The 20,933-nt window shown below is 41.7% G+C and overlaps 1 protein-coding gene across 2 annotated transcripts in view; it reads right to left on the reverse strand.

Annotated features, from left to right (window-relative positions):
• Nucleotides 1-20,933, reverse strand: part of TM4SF4 (transmembrane 4 L six family member 4) — a 38,300-nt gene that overhangs the window by 16,609 nt on the left and 758 nt on the right. Inside the window, exons 2-4 of one of the 2 annotated variants that reach the window (XM_033212348.1) lie at nucleotides 15,415-15,528; nucleotides 12,078-12,154; nucleotides 11,155-11,244 (exon numbers count right to left, since the gene is read on the reverse strand). In XM_033212348.1, the coding sequence (XP_033068239.1) occupies nucleotides 11,155-11,244; nucleotides 12,078-12,154; nucleotides 15,415-15,436 (189 nt within the window). In that variant the 5' untranslated portion in view covers nucleotides 15,437-15,528. Of the gene's footprint in view, nucleotides 1-11,154; nucleotides 11,245-12,077; nucleotides 13,155-15,414; nucleotides 15,529-20,933 lie in introns of those variants that run through there. The other variant, XM_033212347.1, reaches the window with a different exon arrangement.

The raw sequence follows: 20,933 nt of genomic DNA on the forward strand, positions 1-20,933 counted from the left end.
CCGGCTATTTTTTTTGTATTTTTAGTAGAGACAGGGTTTCACCATGTTGGCTATGCTGGTCTTGAACTCTTGACCTCACATGATTCGCCTGCCTTGGCCTCCCAAAGTGCGGGGATTACAGACATGAGCCTCCGCACCTGGCCCGGCAGTAATCTTAAAAGTTTTCTGGTCAAATTATCCTGCTAAGGCCAGTCACTATGGTGTCTCATGTGACAGGCAGGTTCTACTTATGAGAAAGAGTAAAAGTTTAGAACCCCTCCTCACAGGCCCTCATTACGTTCCTTGAGGCCAAAAAGATCAACTCTAACCTGTCTTCCATTTAGCATCAGTCTTTAAAATATCTGAAGATTGCCTTGACATCTTTCACCCCTTCCACCCTTGGAACGTTTTCTCTTCTTTACGTTAAACAATCCAAAAAATTCCATTCTTTTAAATATTTTTCTATGATGGAGATTAATTAATGAAAAACAGATTAGACTACCATGTTTTTTTTCAATTTTAAAATCAAAATAGAATTATTGATTGCAAAAGGCAGAAGCAATCCTGGAGTCCAACTAGGTTAACTCCCTCTTACGGATGAAAAAACGTAGGCCCAGGGATGTTAAGAACTTTTGCAATATCCATTGTAGACAGTAACTAGAAAGTAGCATGAAAACATTTAAAATTTTGGAGAAACAGGCAGAAAATGATCACCTCTATTGCTTTGATGAGAAAGCACAGGGTTTAAAGTCAGCAGACCCAGACCCAGGCTCATATCTCAGCTTTGCTGGTCTTCTCTGATGTAATGACTTTGCATAATGAATGTGTCCTCAGAGCTTTAGTTTTATCATCTTAAAATGGGCATGATAGAGCCCACCTAAAATGTCTGTTGTGAACATTAGACGTGGCAACCTAAGTTAAACGTCAGCTATTTTCCCTTTCCCCTTTCATGTTATTAACAATATTATCATAGTACATATCTGGGATGAGGTGGGGTTTGAAGGTGAAGAGGACCTGATTGTGCCTGGGTGATTGGAATCTATGTAATAATGGAGTTCTACTTTAGCTGGCATCCATTTTCATATCATAAATCAATGTATTTTGGATGCAACTTTTAAAAAAATTCTTTTTAATAGAAAATTTAACTCTTTTGCCAACTTATCTGATTGATGCAACGTTTTAATACCGAGCTCTAACTTCATGTGCTTTGTCTGACTCTCCTTGTAGAACTGACCCTTCATTCTTCATCTCTTCCAACCCCTATACTCTAGATTGCACAAACTTCTATCACAGCACAATGCCTCTAATACAATAATGCATAGAGTTTTGTTGTTGTTGTTGCTGTTGTTTAGACAGGGTCTTGCCCTGTCACCAGGCTGAGTGCAGTGGTGCAATCACGGTTCACTGCAGCCTCGACTTCCTGGGCTCAAGTGATTCTCCCACCTCAGCCTCCTAAGGAGCTAGGACTACAGGCATCCACCACCATGCCCAGCTAATGCATAGCTTTTTATGGCTGTCTTCTCCAAATAGAGCACAAGTTCCTTGAAGTCACGAACAATAAGTTATTTGAAGATAGGGCATTGTTCCAAACTTAGCATAGTCTTACAGTTTTTCTTCTTCCTAGCTTATCAGAGTCACTGGATAACGACTTGTTGCATGTTTTCAATGGCTAAGGTTTCACATTACTAACTGTTTAGATTTTTTCCCTTATCGTTTATGCTTAGGGTATCTAAATCCACTCTCAGCAGCAAGAACATTCATGACTTTAACCTAGGTCAGAAGTAAGTGAACATTTTGGCCAATTTCTCATATTAGAACAGGCAATCTCTTTTCCAAAGGATGTATGATTGAAAAAGTTTGAGAATTGCTGGATTACATAAATAAGTTTCATTCCTGCTGCACTTCTAAAAATATAGTACTTATGAGACATGAATTTGTGTAACCTTCTGAGAAGGAAATCTACTGTGTATGCTGGAATATAAGGAAAATAATTCACTCTCACATATTCCTCAGAAATGAGGGAATTACCTTAGAGTTGAGTCCTTATTTCATCTATCAGGCAATAAGGTATTTCCTCAAACACTTTATTTTGAACAACCAAGTACTGCGCAGAGAAGACATCAATCAGAAACAACTCAATCATTGTTAGATGACAGAATTGTGTTAAAAACTTTTTCTTAACACATATTTATTAATTATTATAAAAAAGTTGACCCCATAGTTCCTAGTTCTGGATATTATAGTTAACAAACCTTTTAAAGGGCATTCTAGGCCTGGCATAGTGGCTCACAACTGTAATCCCAGCACTTTGGGGGGCCAAGGCGGGCCACCAGGTCAGGCGCTCAAGACCAGCCTGGCCAATATGGTGAAACCCCACCTCTACTAAAAATATTTTAAAAATTAGCTGGGCATGGTGGTGCGCGCCTGTTGTCCCAATAACTCAGGAGGCTGAGGCAGAAGAATTTCTTGAACCTGGGAGGCGAAGGTGGCAGTGAGCTGAGATCATACTACTGCACTCCAGTGTGGGCAACAGAGCGAGACTCCATCTCAAAAAAAAAAAAAAAAAAAAATAGCAAGGTGAGGTGGCCCGTGCCTATAATCTCAGTTACTCAGAAGGCTGAGGAAGGAGAATTGCTTGAGCCCGAGAGGCAGATCTTGCAGTGAGCCGAGATTGCGCCACTGCACTCCAACCTAGGTGACAGAGGAAGACTCCATCTCAAAAAATAAAATAAATAAATAAATGGCATTCTAAAATAAGCACACTTCGTGTTGATAATTGTGGAGATCATTACTATATACCTGTAGGAGGAATGTTTGAACATTGTCTTTGTCTTTTGAGAGTTGATATTTGTGACTAAGGGTGAAATTTTCCCTGACAACATCATGCATAGACACATAAATGTTGTATTCAAACTTAAATGGAAAAGAAGATGTGCTGTGGGAGCCTTTTGATGGCCCAAAGTGTGTCTTTAGTAGTAGCAAAGACATTGATGAAAAGAAACATGAATATTTATTTATTTTAAAATAAATGGGCCGGGCGCAGTGGCTCAAGCCTGTAATCCCAGCACTGTGGGAGGCTGAGGTGGGCAGATCACTTGCTCCTAGGAGTTCAAGCCCAGCCTGGGCAACATGGTGAAACCTCATCTCTAGAAAAGCTACAAAAATTATCCAGCCATGGTAGTGCACGCCTGTAGTCCCAGCTACTCAGGAGGCTGAGAATTGCTTCAGCACGGGACACGGAGGTTGCAGTGAGCCGAGATCACACCACTGCACTCCAGTATGGGCGACAGAGTGAGACTCTGTCTCAAAAAATAAATAAATAAATAAATAAATAAATAGGAAAAATGTCAGTTCACAATCAATATATTAAAATTATTTCATATTTTATATAACATGATTTAAAATATGTTTATGTCACTGAAAGTTTATATATTATTTTTGGTTAAAGAGCTTTTTTGAAGTTTCTTCATGGGAAAATAAGACATGGTTTTATGTTCAGATTTGCCTTATATCTGCAGTTGAGTATCCATGGTACTTGCAGTTTTCCATTCTTATTGGATCCCATTTTTTTTTTTTTTTTTTCCTGTGAGTGCTTATAAGAAAACACTTTGGAAAATGCTGCTACAATTTTTTTTTTTTTTAGTTTATTTTAAATAGAGATGGGTCTCATTGTGTTGCCCAGGCTGTTCTCGAACTCCTGGTCTCAAGCCATCCTCCTTCCTTGGCCTCCCAAAGTACTGGGATTACAGTACTGGGATTACTGAGCCAACATACCTGGCCTACAATTCTTGCTGAGAGCTTATATGGCTGGTTTCCTGTTTCTTAGCTACCTCCATGCTCCAACTAAATTTCTGTTCCGTTAGATACAGCTAGTATAACTCTAGGACTAGAGCAAGCGAAATCTTACACTTAGGGCAGTTTCTTCTAATGCTACCTACTGCCCTTTCAGAAATAGGTTCTGAGTGGTCTGGAAACATTTGTTGACATATGGCAGATTGAGCTGTCCTCGTGAAAGACTAGGTGGTCACAGAGAAAAACAGATTCTATGAAGGAGGGGGGTCTCGGCACATTTTATGGATAAATCACAGGAAGCAAGATACATGCCGAGTCATGTTGCTTTAAGTTATTTCACATTGGGAAGTCTTAAAAATGACAAATTCTCTAGAATCAATTCTTAGAGACACGATCAGTCAAAAAGCCAGCATAGAATAACTTCAATTTATCATGGGTTTCATGATACAAAATGTTAAAAGAAAGAAAGGCCAGGCTTGGTGGCTCACGCCTGTAATCCCAGCACTTTGGGAGGCCAAAGCTGGCAGATCGCTTGAGCCCAGGAATTTGAGACCAGTCTGGCCAACATGGTGAAATTCCATCTCTACAAGAAATAAAAAGATTAATGAGGAGTGGTGGTGTGTGCTTGTAGTCCTAGCTATTCGGGAGGCTGAGGTGGGAGGATCGCTTGAGCCCAGGAGGCAGAGGTTGCAGTGAGCTGAGATTGCACCATTGCACTTCCGCCTGGGCAACAGAGCCAGACCCTGTCTAGAAAAAAAGAAAAGAAAGGTTCTTGAGATCAAGTTGACTACATTAGAGAGTAGACACTTCAAAATTGGTATTATTTATAGTAAATAGGTAAAAGTCCTGGGATATCTCTGGAAGGAGACAGTAATTGAGAACAGTGGGAACCTCTGAGAAGGGAAGTTGGCAGACTTTGGAATCAGATAAGGGAGTCTTCCTTTGTGATTTTTGTGCCATGGGCATGCTGTACCTGGTCTAAGTGAATAAATGGTGAAGAACGACACTACTGTGTTGTGGCCAAAGGTGTGGATTACAGGCAGATGGATCTGGATCTGAGTTCTGGTTCCTCCCTCACAATCTTGGGAAGTAATCTTTTTTATTCCAGTTCTTCTTCTGTAAAATAAGGCTCATTAATAAGTACTTGCCTTACAGATAATATGTAAGATAGCCTAACCAGTAAAGGTACACACCTCTTGAAGATCAGATCATCCCCAGGTGGGATAGGCTACTAGCAATCCCCAGTGCCTCACTGATAGGACACCTAGAATTATTTTTCCTGTTCCCAAGGTGTGGGTAATTTCCCATGACATTAGCAAGCACTTGATCAATGTCATTATTATATTATAGTATTTTTGTTATCATATCCTCACATGCACTTACTTTCCACAAATACAGAGAGCATAACTCTGGAGAGAAAAAATTCAGCTGGCTAATTCCCTCATAGCTGCTCAGCGCACATATTCTGCTCACATTGTTAATGTGTATAGCATACGCTGCAAATGTTTCCCTTGAAAGAAGACCTGCAATCATATGTCCCCTAATTCACCAATTGCCAGCTTGAAGACCTCCCGTTCTGTTGGGCTCTGGAGACAGACAGGTACCATCAGATCCCAGCTCTGTCTCCACACATGGTGTGTCCTGGGGTCATGTAGGTGCTTATGTTGGCCAAAGCACATCCTGAGGGCATGGACATTCCTCCTTAGTAAGGAGGAATAGAGATTGCCTGAAGTCTTTTTTCTTCTTAAAAATTAATATCCTCTATTTTTTGCTTGGGCTAGGCTTGGGAAGGGAGTGGGGGAAGTGGCAGTCAGAAACTTAACTTGCAGGAGCCCAGTTTCCTCATTTATAAAATGAGGAGTTTAATGCCAAACTCAGAGGGTTGTTGTGAGAACTGAGCATGATAAATATGGAAAGCCCATTTTCTCTCCTAGGTGTTCACTTACTTTATTCATCCAACAAGTATTTATTGAGGATCTATGTGTCCTCCATATCCTAGGCACTTAGTTGGTAGTTCCCCCCTCTTCCCTTACACCAATGCTTGCAAAATCTTCCCCTAGAACTTACAACATCCTTATGAGAGATAGTAACAGCCATGATCCGTTTTATAGGAGAGGATTTTGAAGCATAGAAAATCTTTACTGAAGATGTCGGTGTGGTGGCTCATGACTGTAATCCCAGCACTTTGGGAGGCCAAGGCAGGCAGATCAAGAGGTCGGGAGTTTGAGACCAGCCTGGTCAACATAGTGAAACCCCATCTCTACTAAAAATACAAAAAATAACTTGGGCGTGGTGGCTGGCGCCTGCAATCCCAGCTACTCAGGAGGCTGAGACAGGAGAATCACGTGAATCCAGGACTCGGAGGTTGCAGCGAGCCAAGATCGCGCCACTGCACACCAGCCTGGGCGACAGTGCAAGACTCTGTCTCAAAATATAAATAAATAAAAATAAAATATGTAGAAGTAGAATAAAAATAGGAGCTTAAGGAGAAAGCATCTGGAAAAAAAGAAATAAAATTCCATACTTTATTTTTTTTCTTTCAATATATTCCATTTTTCTAAAGGAATGGTCTTTCTTAAATCTTCCTCAAGCTGGCCATATTTCCACGGAATGAGGAGGTAGATTAAGGATGCTTTTGGCCTGCAGGACCTCTGCAAGAGGGAGTCCTCAGAAATGCTCACTCAGGAGGCATCTCTAGGGGGCACTGATGAGCCAGGCACGGGAAGAAGTGCTGACCACAGCACACAGACTGCATTAGGACATGACCAAGACCTTTCTTCAAAACACGGAGGTTGATCATCTGGCCCTGCCTATGGGTGGGGTGGGCCTTGATCTATCTAATATGCTTTAAGGATAGTGAAATGCTTGCCTACCCAACACACGTCCTCATCAATCTACCTTTGGTCTCATTATTAAAGACACTCCTTTGAGTCAAATCCAAGATTTACAAAAGGCTCTTAATAAAACACATACTTAACATAAACGAGTTGACAAAATTAATTTGCTGCCCCACTGGGCCCTGAGAGATCCATTTTTTAGAAGGATTAGAGGGCAGGAGATGTTGACCAGCCACTGATAATGCTGCCAAGAAGCCACTGGGAATCTCGGGTTTGGGAGGATGAAGCTGTGACCTGAAAACAAACCCAGGCCAGGGTTCTCACTATTTTTGCTCCAGGGCTCACTTTTTCCGGCTCTCCTTTAGCCTAATTTATTTCAAAGAGCGCTGGTCTTTGGAGCTGAACTTCAGTCTCGCTCTGCCTCAGAGAAGAGCCATTTTCTCGGCTTTACCAAGAAACTATGAATCAGGTGATCCAAGATTCTTTCCAGCTTATTGTCTTGCTTTATCTCTGCAGCCACCACATCCTGCTTCTCCTATCTCCTACTTGGTTTTGCTACCCAAGGAAAGGGAAGAGAATGGTGCAGTGGGCCTCTGGGGAATGTTCCAGAAAGATATAATAAAGATGAGAGGAGAGAGAGAGGAGTCAGGAAAATAAATGACAGCGAGCAGACTGTAGAGAGGACAGAGGATTCAGCCTAGCAGCTGGTGGCCCAGTCTGTGTTTGCCTCACAGGCCTTTCCACCTGCAGGGCTTCCTGTGCACTGCTCCCTGTGCAATGCTCCACAGAAGCCCCATGTCCCTGAAGGAGCTGGAGCCTGGAGGGGAATGCGTGAGACTTCGGAAAATAATTCAGAACTTCAGCAGTGTAGTTCTCTCCAAACTAGTCTGTAGTTTTTGCTTCTTGTCTGACAAAATGCAAATACATCATTTTGGAAAAATGATTAGCCAGGTGAGGTGGTGAGCACTTGTAGCACCAGCTACTCAGGAGGCTGAGTAGGGAGGATCTCTTGAGTTCAGGAGTTCCAGAAGTTTGGGACCAACCTGGGCAACATAGTGAGATCCCCAACCACCTCAAAAAAAAAAAAAAAGAAAAAGAAAAAAGAAAGAAAGAAGTGATTATTGCTTGATGCTCCAAAGCCTCCGAACATAACATTAAACAAACAAGAGTCTGAAGCAGGGGACATGAGCTCAATGGCCTTAGGGGCAGGAAAGGGACCCTAACTAAGTACAGCAGCCAGGGTGGGCCCTATGGAGCTCAGGCAGGCCCAGTGAAGGCTCCTGTTGTGCCAAAATGCAGGCTAGGGGTGCCAGATTAATTTTTTATTTCTTGGGAAAAAAAGTCAGGTATCTAGATACTTTACATTCTATCTCTGAATTTTTAAAAATTGGCAGCTGATTAAAAAACAAAACAATCGGCTGGGCGCGGTGGCTAACGCCTATAATCCCAACACTTTGGGAGGCCGAGGCAGGTGGATCACCTGAGGTCAGGAGTTCGAGACTAGCCTGACCAACATGGTGAAACCCTGTCTCTACTAAAAATAAAAAAAAAAATAGCCGAGCATGGTGGCAAGCACCTGTAATCCCAGTTACTCAGGAAGCTAAGGCAGGAGAATTGCTTGTACCCAGGAGGTGGAGGTTGCAGTGAGCTGAGATTGCATCATCTCACTCCAGCCTGGGGGAAAAGAGCGAGACCTGATCTCAACAAAACGAAACAAAATAAAACAAAAAATCAAAGACAAGAAATCCTTCTGCTGGCTACTCAGCATGTGGTCGACCCTGGCCCAGGGCAGCCGTGCTAGGTGCCTTAGTTTACAGTCTGGCACAGCTGGTCCTTTGATGGACACTGCCTCGTCATTTGGATGGTCAGTTGGTTATGTGGAGGAGTTACCCTCAACTCATGCCAACGGCAGCTTCCACATAGAGGCTTAGACAGCCCCCACAGAAAACTTGTACTGGGAAGACCGAATATTTCAGATCCTATTGACTCAAAACTTTCTTTTATGAAATGTACTTATAAAAACATTTTTTTTCGGCAGTGGCTCATGCCTGTAATCCCAGCACTTTGGAAGGCCGAGGCGGGCAGATCACCTCAGGTTGGGAGTTCGAGACCAGTCTGGCCAACATGGAGAAACCACATCTCTACTAAAAATACAAAATTAGCCGGGCATGGTGGCACATGGCTGTAATCCCAGCTCCTTGGGAGGCTGAGGCAGGAGAATCACTTGAACCCGGGAGGCAGAGGTTGCAGGGAGCCGAAATCGCACCATTGCACTCCAGCCTGGGCAACAAGAGTGAAACTCCATCTCAAACAAACAACAACAACAACAACAAAACAAACTTTTTTGCCTTCATCTTGGACTTCATTTACATCTAATTTTAAAAACCAAGTTTTGTTTAATACTTAGAATGCGATTTCACTTCTCACTGTGGTTATATGTAAACCTAAAAACAAAAATCAAGCAAACAAAAGATCCTGTATTTTATATTTGCCAGTCTTTAGCCTTTTACTCAACATCAGGTATGAAATGTTAGATTTCTAAAAGAAATGACTCTTCTTTCTTTTCATCCCTATTTTCTTAATTGCTAGTTTAAAAAAAATCCTCATCTCCAACTTCTATCCCCCAAAAGCTCACAACGTATAATGGGAAAACAAGTTATAAATATCTTCTTTTCATTTATAATTACATAAAATATCATTTGCTATATAAAACATATATTACATTATTATATTAAATTGTGGGTTTTAAAAAATCTCTTTGTAAATGATGATTTTAAATGTTAACATAACAATTATCAATACTTATTTGGGACTCATGATGTTATATTTTCTTTGACCTTTGAACTCACATGGAAACTGTAATGTATGCACATCAGACCAACCTCAGCCTTTCACATATGCTCAATATTTTTTGATTGAATAAATGAACAAATAATGCTAAGAAAGAAATGTTAAAAGGATCCTGCTTCAGAATGGATTGATGCACCTTTCCCTTTAGGAAGTTAAAGTAAATGTGGTTAATTCATTATTGTGGTTCATGAATCTTTTAGGTGGACATGTGAACCATGGGAGATTACAGGAGAAACTGGACTTCCTCATTTTTCAGACCAGTAATTCTAGTTCTACTATGCTTCATTTCTGCCTCATCAGTATATCTAACTCTTAATATTTTTTGTCAACTCTCATTTTATTCATTTATATCACTACATGAATGAAAAATTAGAATCACTGGCAGATAGAAACAGAATATAATTGCATTTTAGTTAAATAATGTTGCATTCATTCCTGGAGCCTAAGACTTGTCCTCTCTTTGTTATAAAGGGAGATTATGAAGGGTAAAAAATAGTAAAGACGACTGGGCACGGTACCTCACACCTGTAATCCCAGCACTTTGGGAGGCTCAGGTGGGTGGATTGCTTGAGTCCAGGAGTTTGAGACCAGCCTAGGAAATATGCCAAAACTCTGTCTCTACTAAAAATACAAAAAATCAGCTGGGTGGGGTGGCGTACTTGTACTCCTAGCTACTTGGAAGGCTGAGGTGGGAGAATCACTTGAGCCCAGAAGGTCAAGAGGTCAAGGCTGCTGTGAGCCAAGATCTAGCCTGGGCAAACAGAGTGAGACCCTGTCTCAAAACAAAACAAAACAAACAAACAAAAAAAGAAAGAAAGAAAAGAAAAGAAGAAAGACTTATGTCTATCAAAATAGGATTTTTTTTTTGAAAGTATCAAAAGGATTGAAGGAGAACTGAATGAGAATGACATTCTATGCTGTTGAAAGATATAGCACATCTGTGTAGCACCAGAGCTTGTCCCATACTTGAGAAATTCTGGTCTAGTCCAGCTTCCTGCTTTATACATAAGCAAAGGGAGGCAGAGCAGTACAATGACTTGCTCAATTGTAGAATAGGTCCTATCCCCAAGTCCCAGCATTCTTTTCACTGCACCCTGGAACTCTGATGCCTAACGTCTCTAGTTCACCTACTCAAAGATCGATGGCCGCATGAAACAAGAGAGGAAACAGAAGTCCTGAGGCAGAGCCCAGTGGAAGCCAGAGGTGCTGGGCCTCAGAGATAGAGAACACGGAAGTGGTGTGGGTGAGGAATCTAGAAGCCTACTGGGGAGGGGAGGATACCATCTTTTACCTGTCCCAAGTTCCCTTTGCAGATGAGGCAATTCAGGGCCAGAAAAGGGAAATGACTTGTCCAAGTTCTTATAGCCTCTCAGTGGTAGAGGAATGCTGCAGCCCCATCTCTGCCTTCCAGGATTGCATTCTGTATATGGGACCCCTCTGAATCTCCAGTTCTGACATCCCTGTCGGTTTGCAAAATCTAATACTGTATTCATACCCTGTAAGTATGAGGGCTATGGTATTTTGGAAAATTATTACTATTTCACATTGACAGGAAAAATCACAGTTTTATCCCTTCACCAACTGCTCCCAGAGTCCTGGCTGGAGCTGATAACTTGTCTCCATCCCCATGTTGCCCAGCACAAAAACACAGAGCACCCTGGAGTAATTCTAGTAGCTGCCCCCCATGGTAACTCACCGCAAATCGCTTCCCACAGCCCTCGTTGCCGCAGCACCCACAGCAGTCATTGTTCTTCAGGCCCAAGAACACCAGAGCAGGGAAGATCATCTACCAGCAAGAGAGGCACTTCAGAGAGAGTCCAGGAGTTGAAGGGAAGGCCCGAGCCTGCCTGACTGTATAAGGAGCCCCATCCACAATGAGGGACTTGGAGGCCCAAAGGGAACGGCAAAGTAACAGAACATGGCTGGAGGGGTAATGGAGTGTTATGGAGTACTTAGGTTCCATTTGGGGTGACTAACCAGCTTCAATGAAGCAGGGTTTCAAAATCTGAGTTTCCATTTAGATGATGTGTTAGAAAAAAGAATAAGAAACTTGTCCTCAATTGTCGTGAAAAGTCAATTCCTTTCACTCTCTCAAATGGAGGTTTCCAATTGTCCTCAATTGTCGTGAAAAGGAGTCTCTCTTCCTTTCACTCTCTCAAATGGAGGTTTCCAATTCTATTGGAAACCAGAGGTAAAGAAATCATTAGGTCCTAAGTGGAAGACGACTGCACCGACAACCGCTTCTCATGGTGGTTTTAAATCAATTTGCTTTTCTAGCGGGTTTGCATTGTGGCTTTGTTGTTGTTGTTATTGTTTTGGGCACTATCTTGTTGGAATCAAGAAATTATGTGACCTTCACTTCGGTTCATGGCACTCAAATGACCCATGAGAACTGCCGACCCAAGTTTAGAAATTAATTACTTAGTAAATTTAGCTGATGTGTCCTTGTCAGAACCTAACAGAAAGGAGAAATAAATTAAGGCATTGACCTCTCATCATGCAATGCTTGAGCTTTTATTACCAACTAAATATCTCCCTGTTCAATAAGTACCTGATTTTAAAAGGATTAGGGGGAAGGGGAAATCTCCCTTAGGGGGATTTTAAGGCTTCCCTACTCACCAAGACACCGCTTCCTAATATTCCTCCGAAAAACCAGACCTCTTGGGAAAGGTGGTCGTTGTCATCTATCACTTTTCCTCCAGGAAAAAATAACAGGATGTTAGCCACGAAGCCAAATAAAGCAAGGGGAATGAGGGTGCCCCCCAGGCATCTGGCACAGCCCCCAGTGCACATGCTGGGGTGGTACAATACAGGTCAGCAATCAAAAGCTCCTCACTGCCTCCTTCACGGGGCCTCTTCAAGGGTTTTTGGCCAGAGAGTCCTTGTAATTGTGCCCAATTCAATCAGTATTTTGGGGCTGAGAACCAAATTTCTATGAACTGCGTCCTTGGAGTCGCTTCAGCTTCTAAAAAATAGCAGAACCTTGATGGCGATGGACATTTATACATTCTCCCTGACCTGAAGTGCTTTTTTTTTTGCACCCCCATAAATGAGATTACGTTCAGAGCAATCATTGAATCGCTTTGCCATGGAGACCAATAACCTCTGTTAATAATCCACCAGCACAGACAAGACACTCACATTGTTGCAATCGAAGACAGGGCTGGAACAAACAGCATTTAGAACCACTGCACCTTTAATCTGACAGTGCCCATGCTCAAATAAAGAAATATTTTCTCCAGACTCTTTATAAGTCACTAATATAATTGAGTTACATCCTGGTTAAAATCATGTCTCCCAAGTACTTAATGCTGTACAGTGCATGTCTTTGTCTTTTCCACCAAAAGCCTGGAATGCAGGGTTATCCAAAAGAGTTTCTGTTTTCCTCGATATGAAAATAATGTGATGGTCTAGTTGTGTATCATTGAGCTCAGACTTACAATAATTTTTTAAGGAAAAAAGTAACTGTTCATTTTATTGTCTGATTGCTGTATTTCTCTACTTGTTACCCAATTAAGTAATTAAGTTCTATCTTTTCCCTACACGATGTGATGGAATTAGCAAAAACAATTTTCCTAATCAACGCTTTCAGCTACGTCTTCCATATAGGAATAAATAAACCATCATTCACTAAGAGGGCTAAGGGGAAGAGAAGGTCGGCATTGGGTACAGAGGGAGATAAAAGGTCCTGAGGAGTTGACTGGGGAGAAGACACAGTTGGAAGGGCAGTTAGAGTGTGGGAGGCAGTAAAACACACCCCTATTAGAAAGTTTGCCAACTGCCAGGGGCATGATTCATTATTCATTTGCTTTGTGTCACTTAAGAAGATCTCTGCCACGCCTGGACCAAGCTCTACATTATGCGATGGCCCTGCCTGGTACTAGTATTACATAACAGCTGAAGGATTAAGAGGTGGAACCGGAAGCCTTACTAGATCTTCATTGAGAATCTAGAGGTTAAAATAGGTTGAATATTTTAGGGAGTCAAATTTTAGCTAAATAAAAAGCAAGCGACATTATTACCATGGTGAGACCTGTCCTACCGTGGAATAGGCCACCTGCTCACAAGGAAGCCATGGACTGGGCTCTGCCAAGGCTCAGAGTCCCTTGGAAAGGGAAGCTGTGGGAAGGATTCCAGAGACTTATTCTGGAATTATTCAGACTGGATAAATGTTGAGGCTCCTTCTAAAATTTCTACAAAATGAGTACTGGTTGCTTTATAAAGATACTTAGAAATTTCAGGGTCGGGATGAGAAAGAAAGCAGAAAAACAGCAAATGTTTATAGAGCCATGTATAATATTCCAAGCACAAATGAGCACTTTAAATGTTCCTCACCCTTCTGTGAAGAAGGTATCATGCCCCCTTCACAAGTGGGGATGCGTCTGCTCAAAGTGATTTTTGCAAGGTCATCTCAGCAAAACAGGAAGAGCTAAGATTTTATTTTTTATTTATACATAATATTTTACACATTTATGGGGTGTGATATTCTGCTACTTGTGTAGAATGTGTAGTGATTAAACCAGGGTATTTGGTGGTATCCATCACTGAATATTTATCATTTCTATGTGCTGGGAACAATTTAAGTCCTCTCTTCTAGCTACTTTGAAATCTGTAATACATTATCACTAACCATGGTCACTTCACTCTGATGTCAAACAATAGAGCTCATCTCTTTGGCTAACTGTATGTTTATACCCGTTAGCCTACCTCCCTTCACCTCTGGGTTGCCAAAACCCAGGCTATGGTCTCTCTCATAGATTTTCCCTTTCAAAAACAAACAAACAAACAACAAAACATCATCTTTTAAATATAAACAATAGAATGACACTGTGTGAGAGGTATATGCATACAGTGGGAAACACTTCCTTCTGAACACAACGACAAACTGTGATTTTATTCCTTATTACAAAATAATATGCGACTTTTTGGTAGAAAAATTAGACATACAGACAGAAGGAAGAACAGGAAAACCAGCTGTGTTTCCACCAGAAGCAAACAAGGACTGTCATCACTGTGCTGGCAGCTGTTTTCCAACACCCTAGGCAGGTGCAAATGAGCTTTATTTATAACCTACTGGCTTCTGACAGGGAGTCCTGAGCATATGAACTCTAAAGAAGGCAACAGTCCTGGGGGTGGGCGGATTGGGTTAATCAAATGCATATGCCACTGAGAGCTAGGCAGCTCCTCTCTGGGGACTGGGAAGCTTTTTTCTTTCTCCCTGGACTACACCTTTTGCTTCTAGAAGTTATCATCATGGCATTTGACCAACACTAGCCCTAATGTCCTAGATTTTTCAGACTTGCAACTGGAGTTACCCATGTATACTGTCTGAGTAAATAGATGAAAGTAAGAAGTATTGTGGACCACACTTTGGTTTTCTTTCAGGCCTGAGGTAACTTATTTCACGGGTAGAGGAAGGGAAGAGAAGCACTGAAAAACAGTCACTTTTCTGGAATGTCCTGATCACTTCAGACTTCAAACACTTGGATAGTGACTAACTCATTAATTGTTCAACTATTAATTGTGCCTTCAGACCTCCAGGCGAGAAGTGGAATATCTAATCTGGGGAGAGGGAATCGTAGGGGGAAGGGAACCTTGGTGAAATTCACTCTCTGGAAGTGTAGCAGGGAGGTCACCAACAAACTGCTATAGGTGCAAGAGGGAAAATTGTGTGAGATTCTGAGAATCATTTTTGTGACACCCCTACTTGATAGTTTATTGCTTACTCTGTTCCTCTGGATGTTTAGCAGTGAAGGCTTTAAACCAAAAAGGCTAGAAGAGACAGCAAGAAGGAAGTGGCTGAGGACACTGAGCCCTACTCTGTCATTACCCATGTAAGGAGACCTCAGAAGTGAGAGCAGATGGTAGCCCTGGAAGGGATAAAAAGACAGGAGGGATCCTTGGGGGAAGAAAGGGAGAAGAACGTGAATATGGGCACTGTCTCCATGGACCTCACCGGATGGGAGGTTTGACCACATGGGATTAAGCAGCAGGAAGTCCAGGGGTTCCTTCCAGTGATGCAAGAAGTCAGTTCCTCAGCCAACAACCACAGAAGCAGAAGACGTTCACCCTGAAATGGGTGAAGAGTTGTCAATTCAGTGCAATGCAGAGCAATCAATAAGTGTGTTTGATACATGCATGATATGTCCACCAATGTGCCAAGTACTGTCCTTGTGAATAAAATAAATCTAAGACTTGCCTTCTGCCCTCAATGATATTGCAACCTTCTACCTGTGACAAAAGACAAGAGAACCCATACACAGAGGTTAAATGAGTAACCGCCCCTTAGCAGAAGAACAAGACATGGCTTTTTCTGCTTGTCTGAAAGCAGAGCATTCTCATCTATTCATACAGAATATCAGGAAGAAGACGGGGGTCTCCACACATCTGCGTTCAAATAAAATCCAGGTCCTCATCTTTGCTTACCTGGATGATGAAAATAGATTGTTAAAAGTGATTTCTCAAAGGAGGAAAAAATAATATAAAATATTAATGGGTATTGCATGTGATAAGAGCCATTTTATGAAAATTTTGTTATGTGTGCATAGATGTTAGGTAATAATGCAACATGTTTTCCTCACTATAGGTCTTCAATCAAAAAATAAAGATCAAACCAGGTAGTGAGAGTTAGTGATCTTTATAAAGTGAGAACTAGTGATCTCTACAAATGCTAAACTGATATTACATTTTTGCCGAAAGCCCTCAGGAGGCTTCCATGGCCCTCAGATCTTAAACGTAGTCCTCCCTGATTGGTCTTCCAGCCAGATCAATCCTCCTGTCTTCCTGCTTCCTTCTCTGCCCCCTTCTCCTCCTACACCCCTCCAGAACTCAGCTCAGTGGTCACTTTTTCTGAGAAGTCTTGTTTTATAAGAAAACTGTTTTACTGTCAAGATATGTTTGGGAAATCTGAATAACACAGAGCAAAATAGGGCTCTGAATGGCAGAACTTTTGGGGGCCTTTAATTTGCAAGTGCATGTGTAATTATTGGGGCTGAGAAATATAAGATCCAGTGTTTTCCAAGCTTCAATGCCTGCAGAACCCATCTTTTGTATCCTGTAGCTGGCAAGGCCAGGATTCTCCAGAACATCCTTTGGAAAACTTGGAGCTCACTCATTTCCCAAGTGCTTGTGATGGAATCTGTGTTGGCAGAGAGAAAGTGAGTGGTGATTTGAGGCAAGGAAGTATAACAAGAGCAAAGATGGAAGACAGGATTAACACGATTTGGGGAGATTGTGAGGTGCCAAGGTGGTGAGCTGGGAGCAGGGTTGAGAACCAACTTGGCCTCCACAAACAGAGGAATGTGAAATATCTTGCCTAAAGGAAGACAGTCACTATTCTCTAAGAGCTCTGATGCTTCATGATGGACTCCTCCATGCCTGGGCCACTTCAACATGAGTGTTCCCTAAAGCACCAGGGTCCTGGGAGAGGCTGGACTACTAAAGGGCCACATGGTCTGGAGAACTAGAAGAAACAGAGCTCCCTCTCAGATGTCTCTATCTCACTATCTAGTGTTGTCATCGAGCTCTATAGAAGCAAGCAATTACATGACATTATTGTCCCTATTTTAGAGATGAGGAAACAAAAACAAGTGGTAAGCACTGTTCTGGTTATTTTTATTTTTTTATTTTTTTTTGAGACTGAGTATCACTCTGTCACTCAGACGGGAGTGCAGCGGCACAATCGCAGCTCACCAAAGCCCTGACTGCCTGAGCTCAAGCGATCCTCCGGCCTTATCCTCCTGAGGGGCCACAGGCACATGCCACCATGCCAGGCTAACTTTTTTTTTTTTTTTTTTCCGAGACAGAGTCTTGCTCTGTTGCCCAGGCTGGAGTGCAGTGGCACGATCTCAGCTCACTGCAGCCTCTGTCTCCCAGGTTCAAGCAATTCTCCTGCCTCAGCCTCCCGAGTAGCTGAGAACACAGGCATGTGCCACCACACCCAGCTAATTTTTGTATTTTTAGTAGAGACGGAGTTTCACTATTTTGGCCAGGCTGGTCTCAAACTCCTGGGCTCAAGCAATCCTCCTGTCTCTGCCTCTCAAATTGTTGGGATTACAGGTGTGAGCCACTGCATCAGGCCACTGGTTATCTTTTGATGTATAATAAACCAACTCGAAACTGTGTATTTAAAACAATAATCATTTCACTTTATCTCAGGATTTTGTGGGTCAGGAAGGTGGGTAGAGACAAACTGGGTGATTCTTCTGCTCCAAGTAGCATTGATTGGGGCTATTGCTGTTGCTCAGTTGTGGCCACATTGGTGTGCAGAGTCCAAAGCGGTTTCACTTATATGCCAAGGTGCCTTGATGGGAACAGCTATAACACTGGGCTCATATAAACCTGAGCCCCTCTTTTTCTTCCTGTAGTCTCAGGGCTCTCCATGTGGTTTCTGCAACACTGTAGTTAGACTTTTACATGGTAGCATAAGGCTCTGAGATATAAGTAGAAGCTGCCATTGTCTTAGGTCTGGGACAGAAAATGGGACGGGGTCACTTTGGCCATATTTTATTGGTCATTGTGGTCAGAATGATCTCTAATTCAAGGGGAGGGAACATAGACCTCATCTCTTTATGAAAGAAATGTCAGAGAATTTCTAGCCATTTTTAATTCACCACAGAGATAAAGGTAGATTTAAACCAAGGGAGTCTGATTATAGATACCATCCTCTTAATCACCACAGTATCCTGCTTCAGAAACCAAAGACTGGTACCTATTGTTTGCTCAACACAAAGAGGACTGCCTGCATGCATTTAGGTTCAAATGAAGGGCTTTTCTTAGCCACAGGATAAATTATCTGGATAATTCCCACAATTTTGTATGGGCAGACACAGCCTGAGTTAGGATTTGAACTTGAGGAGCTAGCAGGCACCATCTACACCCTAAAAGTATCTCCAGTTGTTTTCAAAATTAGAATGAGCAAATGCAAATCTGTTCCTGCCTCATGACTCAGAGGGGTGCTATATAGTTCCCTCTAACGTAGTTCTTAGTACAAAAGGGCACAGCTGTGACCTCTCAGAGAGACGTCAGCTCTGGCTGGTAAATCTGTCCCAGATGACCTGCCCAAATATTGATTTGTTTTAGCATTCTTTCATATCGTCATGGTTATAGGTGAAAAGTTAACTTTCAACAGGAACTCACCCTTCACCCACTCTCCATAAGATAAAACATCAATAACTGCGGTTCCTCATCTTCTTTTTAAGATTAAACATGGGTTCAAAAATAAACCAGGTTTAAAAATTCATGTTATGGCTTTTTAATGTCTACAAATCTGACTATATAATTATGTGTTATTCTTTTCATCTGTGCCTTTGCACAAGTGTTTCCCCATTTGTTTTTAAAGATTATTTTTCCAAATAATGTTTGCTTATAAAAATTTACAAACATATTGGGAAATGATAACAACACTAAGAGAGCAAGCACAATTGGGAAAAAATAACATCAAAAGCAACTGTCTTAAAATTTCATGTCAGTGAACTTTTCTGGGGGTCAATTTTAGCTTTTATATATTTATTCTTTTAGCATATTTTTTGAGCACTGATGTGTCAGGTACTGGAGACATGTTAAGACAGAGCTTATAAGAAAAGGAAGACAGGTATTAATAATGCTAATAACAGAAAACAGAGCAATTGTATGAAGTTGGTTCTATTTTAATCTGAATTTTACTAATAAGCAAACTGCATCCCAGAGAGGTTAAGTAACTTTCCCAAGATCTCATCACTAGTACCCAGAGAGAGGATTTGATCTCAAGCCATCTAGTTAAAAAAAAAAGTCTGTGCTCATAACCTCTATGCATGTTGCCTTTCATTAATCAGACCATCTCAAAAACATACAATAACAAACTATGATTTGTTCCATGGACTAGAGAAAGCCACAAAAGCATATAGGGTAACAGGGGGATTCCAGTGAGGATAGGGAAGGCTCCCCTGAATAGGCTCCTTTGAAACTGTTCGTTGCCAAGAATAGAATTTTGATAAAATTACATTATGTAGTACTATTTATTGTAAGCTTGTTACATGCTAGGTACAACTTTAATGCTTTTCAGTATTAACTCACAATGTCCCTCTGAGGTGGGTAACAGTAACACAGTAACCTCCCTCTTTGCTATATGGAAGGAAGTTGAGGCTCAGGGGGTAAGGAGTTTGCTCAAAACCACACAGCTAGAAAGCAAGTCAACACTTGAACCCAAGCCCACACTCTTTAGACTGAGTGCATGTCTTATGAAAGAGCAATGCCAACGAGTTGGAAGGGACATGTGGTCCCATTGCTCAAAGATGTTCTCACTGACTCTAAGTATGGATTTCTAGTTGCCAAAGGACTAAGCAAAGAGAGCAAAAATTATGGGTAAGACCAAATTCTAAGGCGGTAAAAACATTAAAACTAAGTTTTAAAAGGAAGTAACTTGGTGTAGTAATTGGTATGATGTGTGCCTGCTCTAAGTGCACCTGGGCTATCCTGCCACTGACAGTGGTGGAGAGTCCAGAAGCAAGGTCGAATGATAAACTTCCTTGCTTGAAATTGAATAATCAGCTCCAATTCACAGAATGTCAAAGTTAGATAAACCGTTTCCCTTTTATAGGTTTCCAGGACTGAACTGCAATTGCAAAAATAATTCCTCCTTGCAATAACTACTGTGATTAAACCTAAAGGGTAGAGAATGCATCCAGGTCTTTGGTGGTCTTCACAGTGTGAGGCACACTGTAGACGCCGAATTGTTTTTTTTTTAATTGCCATTAGCTTTTCTGTGATTACCCACATGTATATTAAAGCTTCTAGCAAAGTTACAGACCAAGGCTTCTCAAATTTTAATGTGCATGTAAATCTTCTACAATCTTGTTACAACACAGATACTGATTTAGAAAGTCTGGAGCAGGGCCTTAGATTTTGAATTTCTAACAAGCTTCTGGTGATTCTAGCAGTCCAAGGACCATACATTGAGGTTGGACACATTTATTACTCTACTTACTTTGGGGCAAATGGATGCCCTTCCTTAGACTTTCCACTGGAGCAGCTCAATGTGGGGTGTTTCAAGCAGTTGCTACTTGCTCTAACAAACTTTTGTTCTTGGGACAGTCACTTGCCAGCTTAGGGATTTCAGAAGGCTCTAGGATTGGAAGAGACCCCACATCACTCTAGCTTGCTGTTTTCTGCATGCTTTATGGTGGTGGTTCTCAAAGTACGAACCGGTTAAAAGTTTGGGCTCCCTTTCTCTAGATGGGCCTGCTTCTCAACAGTCATCTTCCCCTCTTACTCATTCCCTACTGCATTCCACAACTGTTATTCCAACCTTTTTCCACATTCCTCAAACCCTCCCGCGCCCCAACTGCTTTGAGAGTTATAACCTCTCCTCCCACTTGCAGAAACGAAGGCCCAAGTTCCTTCATCCATCTTCCTTTCAGCCTTATAATATTTTTATATGAACACTTTCCTCTTTCATCCACATTTTATTCTTATCTTCATCCATTTTTATTATCTTTC

This window comes from Trachypithecus francoisi, unplaced genomic scaffold, assembly GCF_009764315.1.
Source record: "Trachypithecus francoisi isolate TF-2019V2 unplaced genomic scaffold, Tfra_2.0 Lachesis_group0, whole genome shotgun sequence".
Lineage (NCBI taxonomy): Eukaryota > Metazoa > Chordata > Mammalia > Primates > Cercopithecidae > Trachypithecus > Trachypithecus francoisi.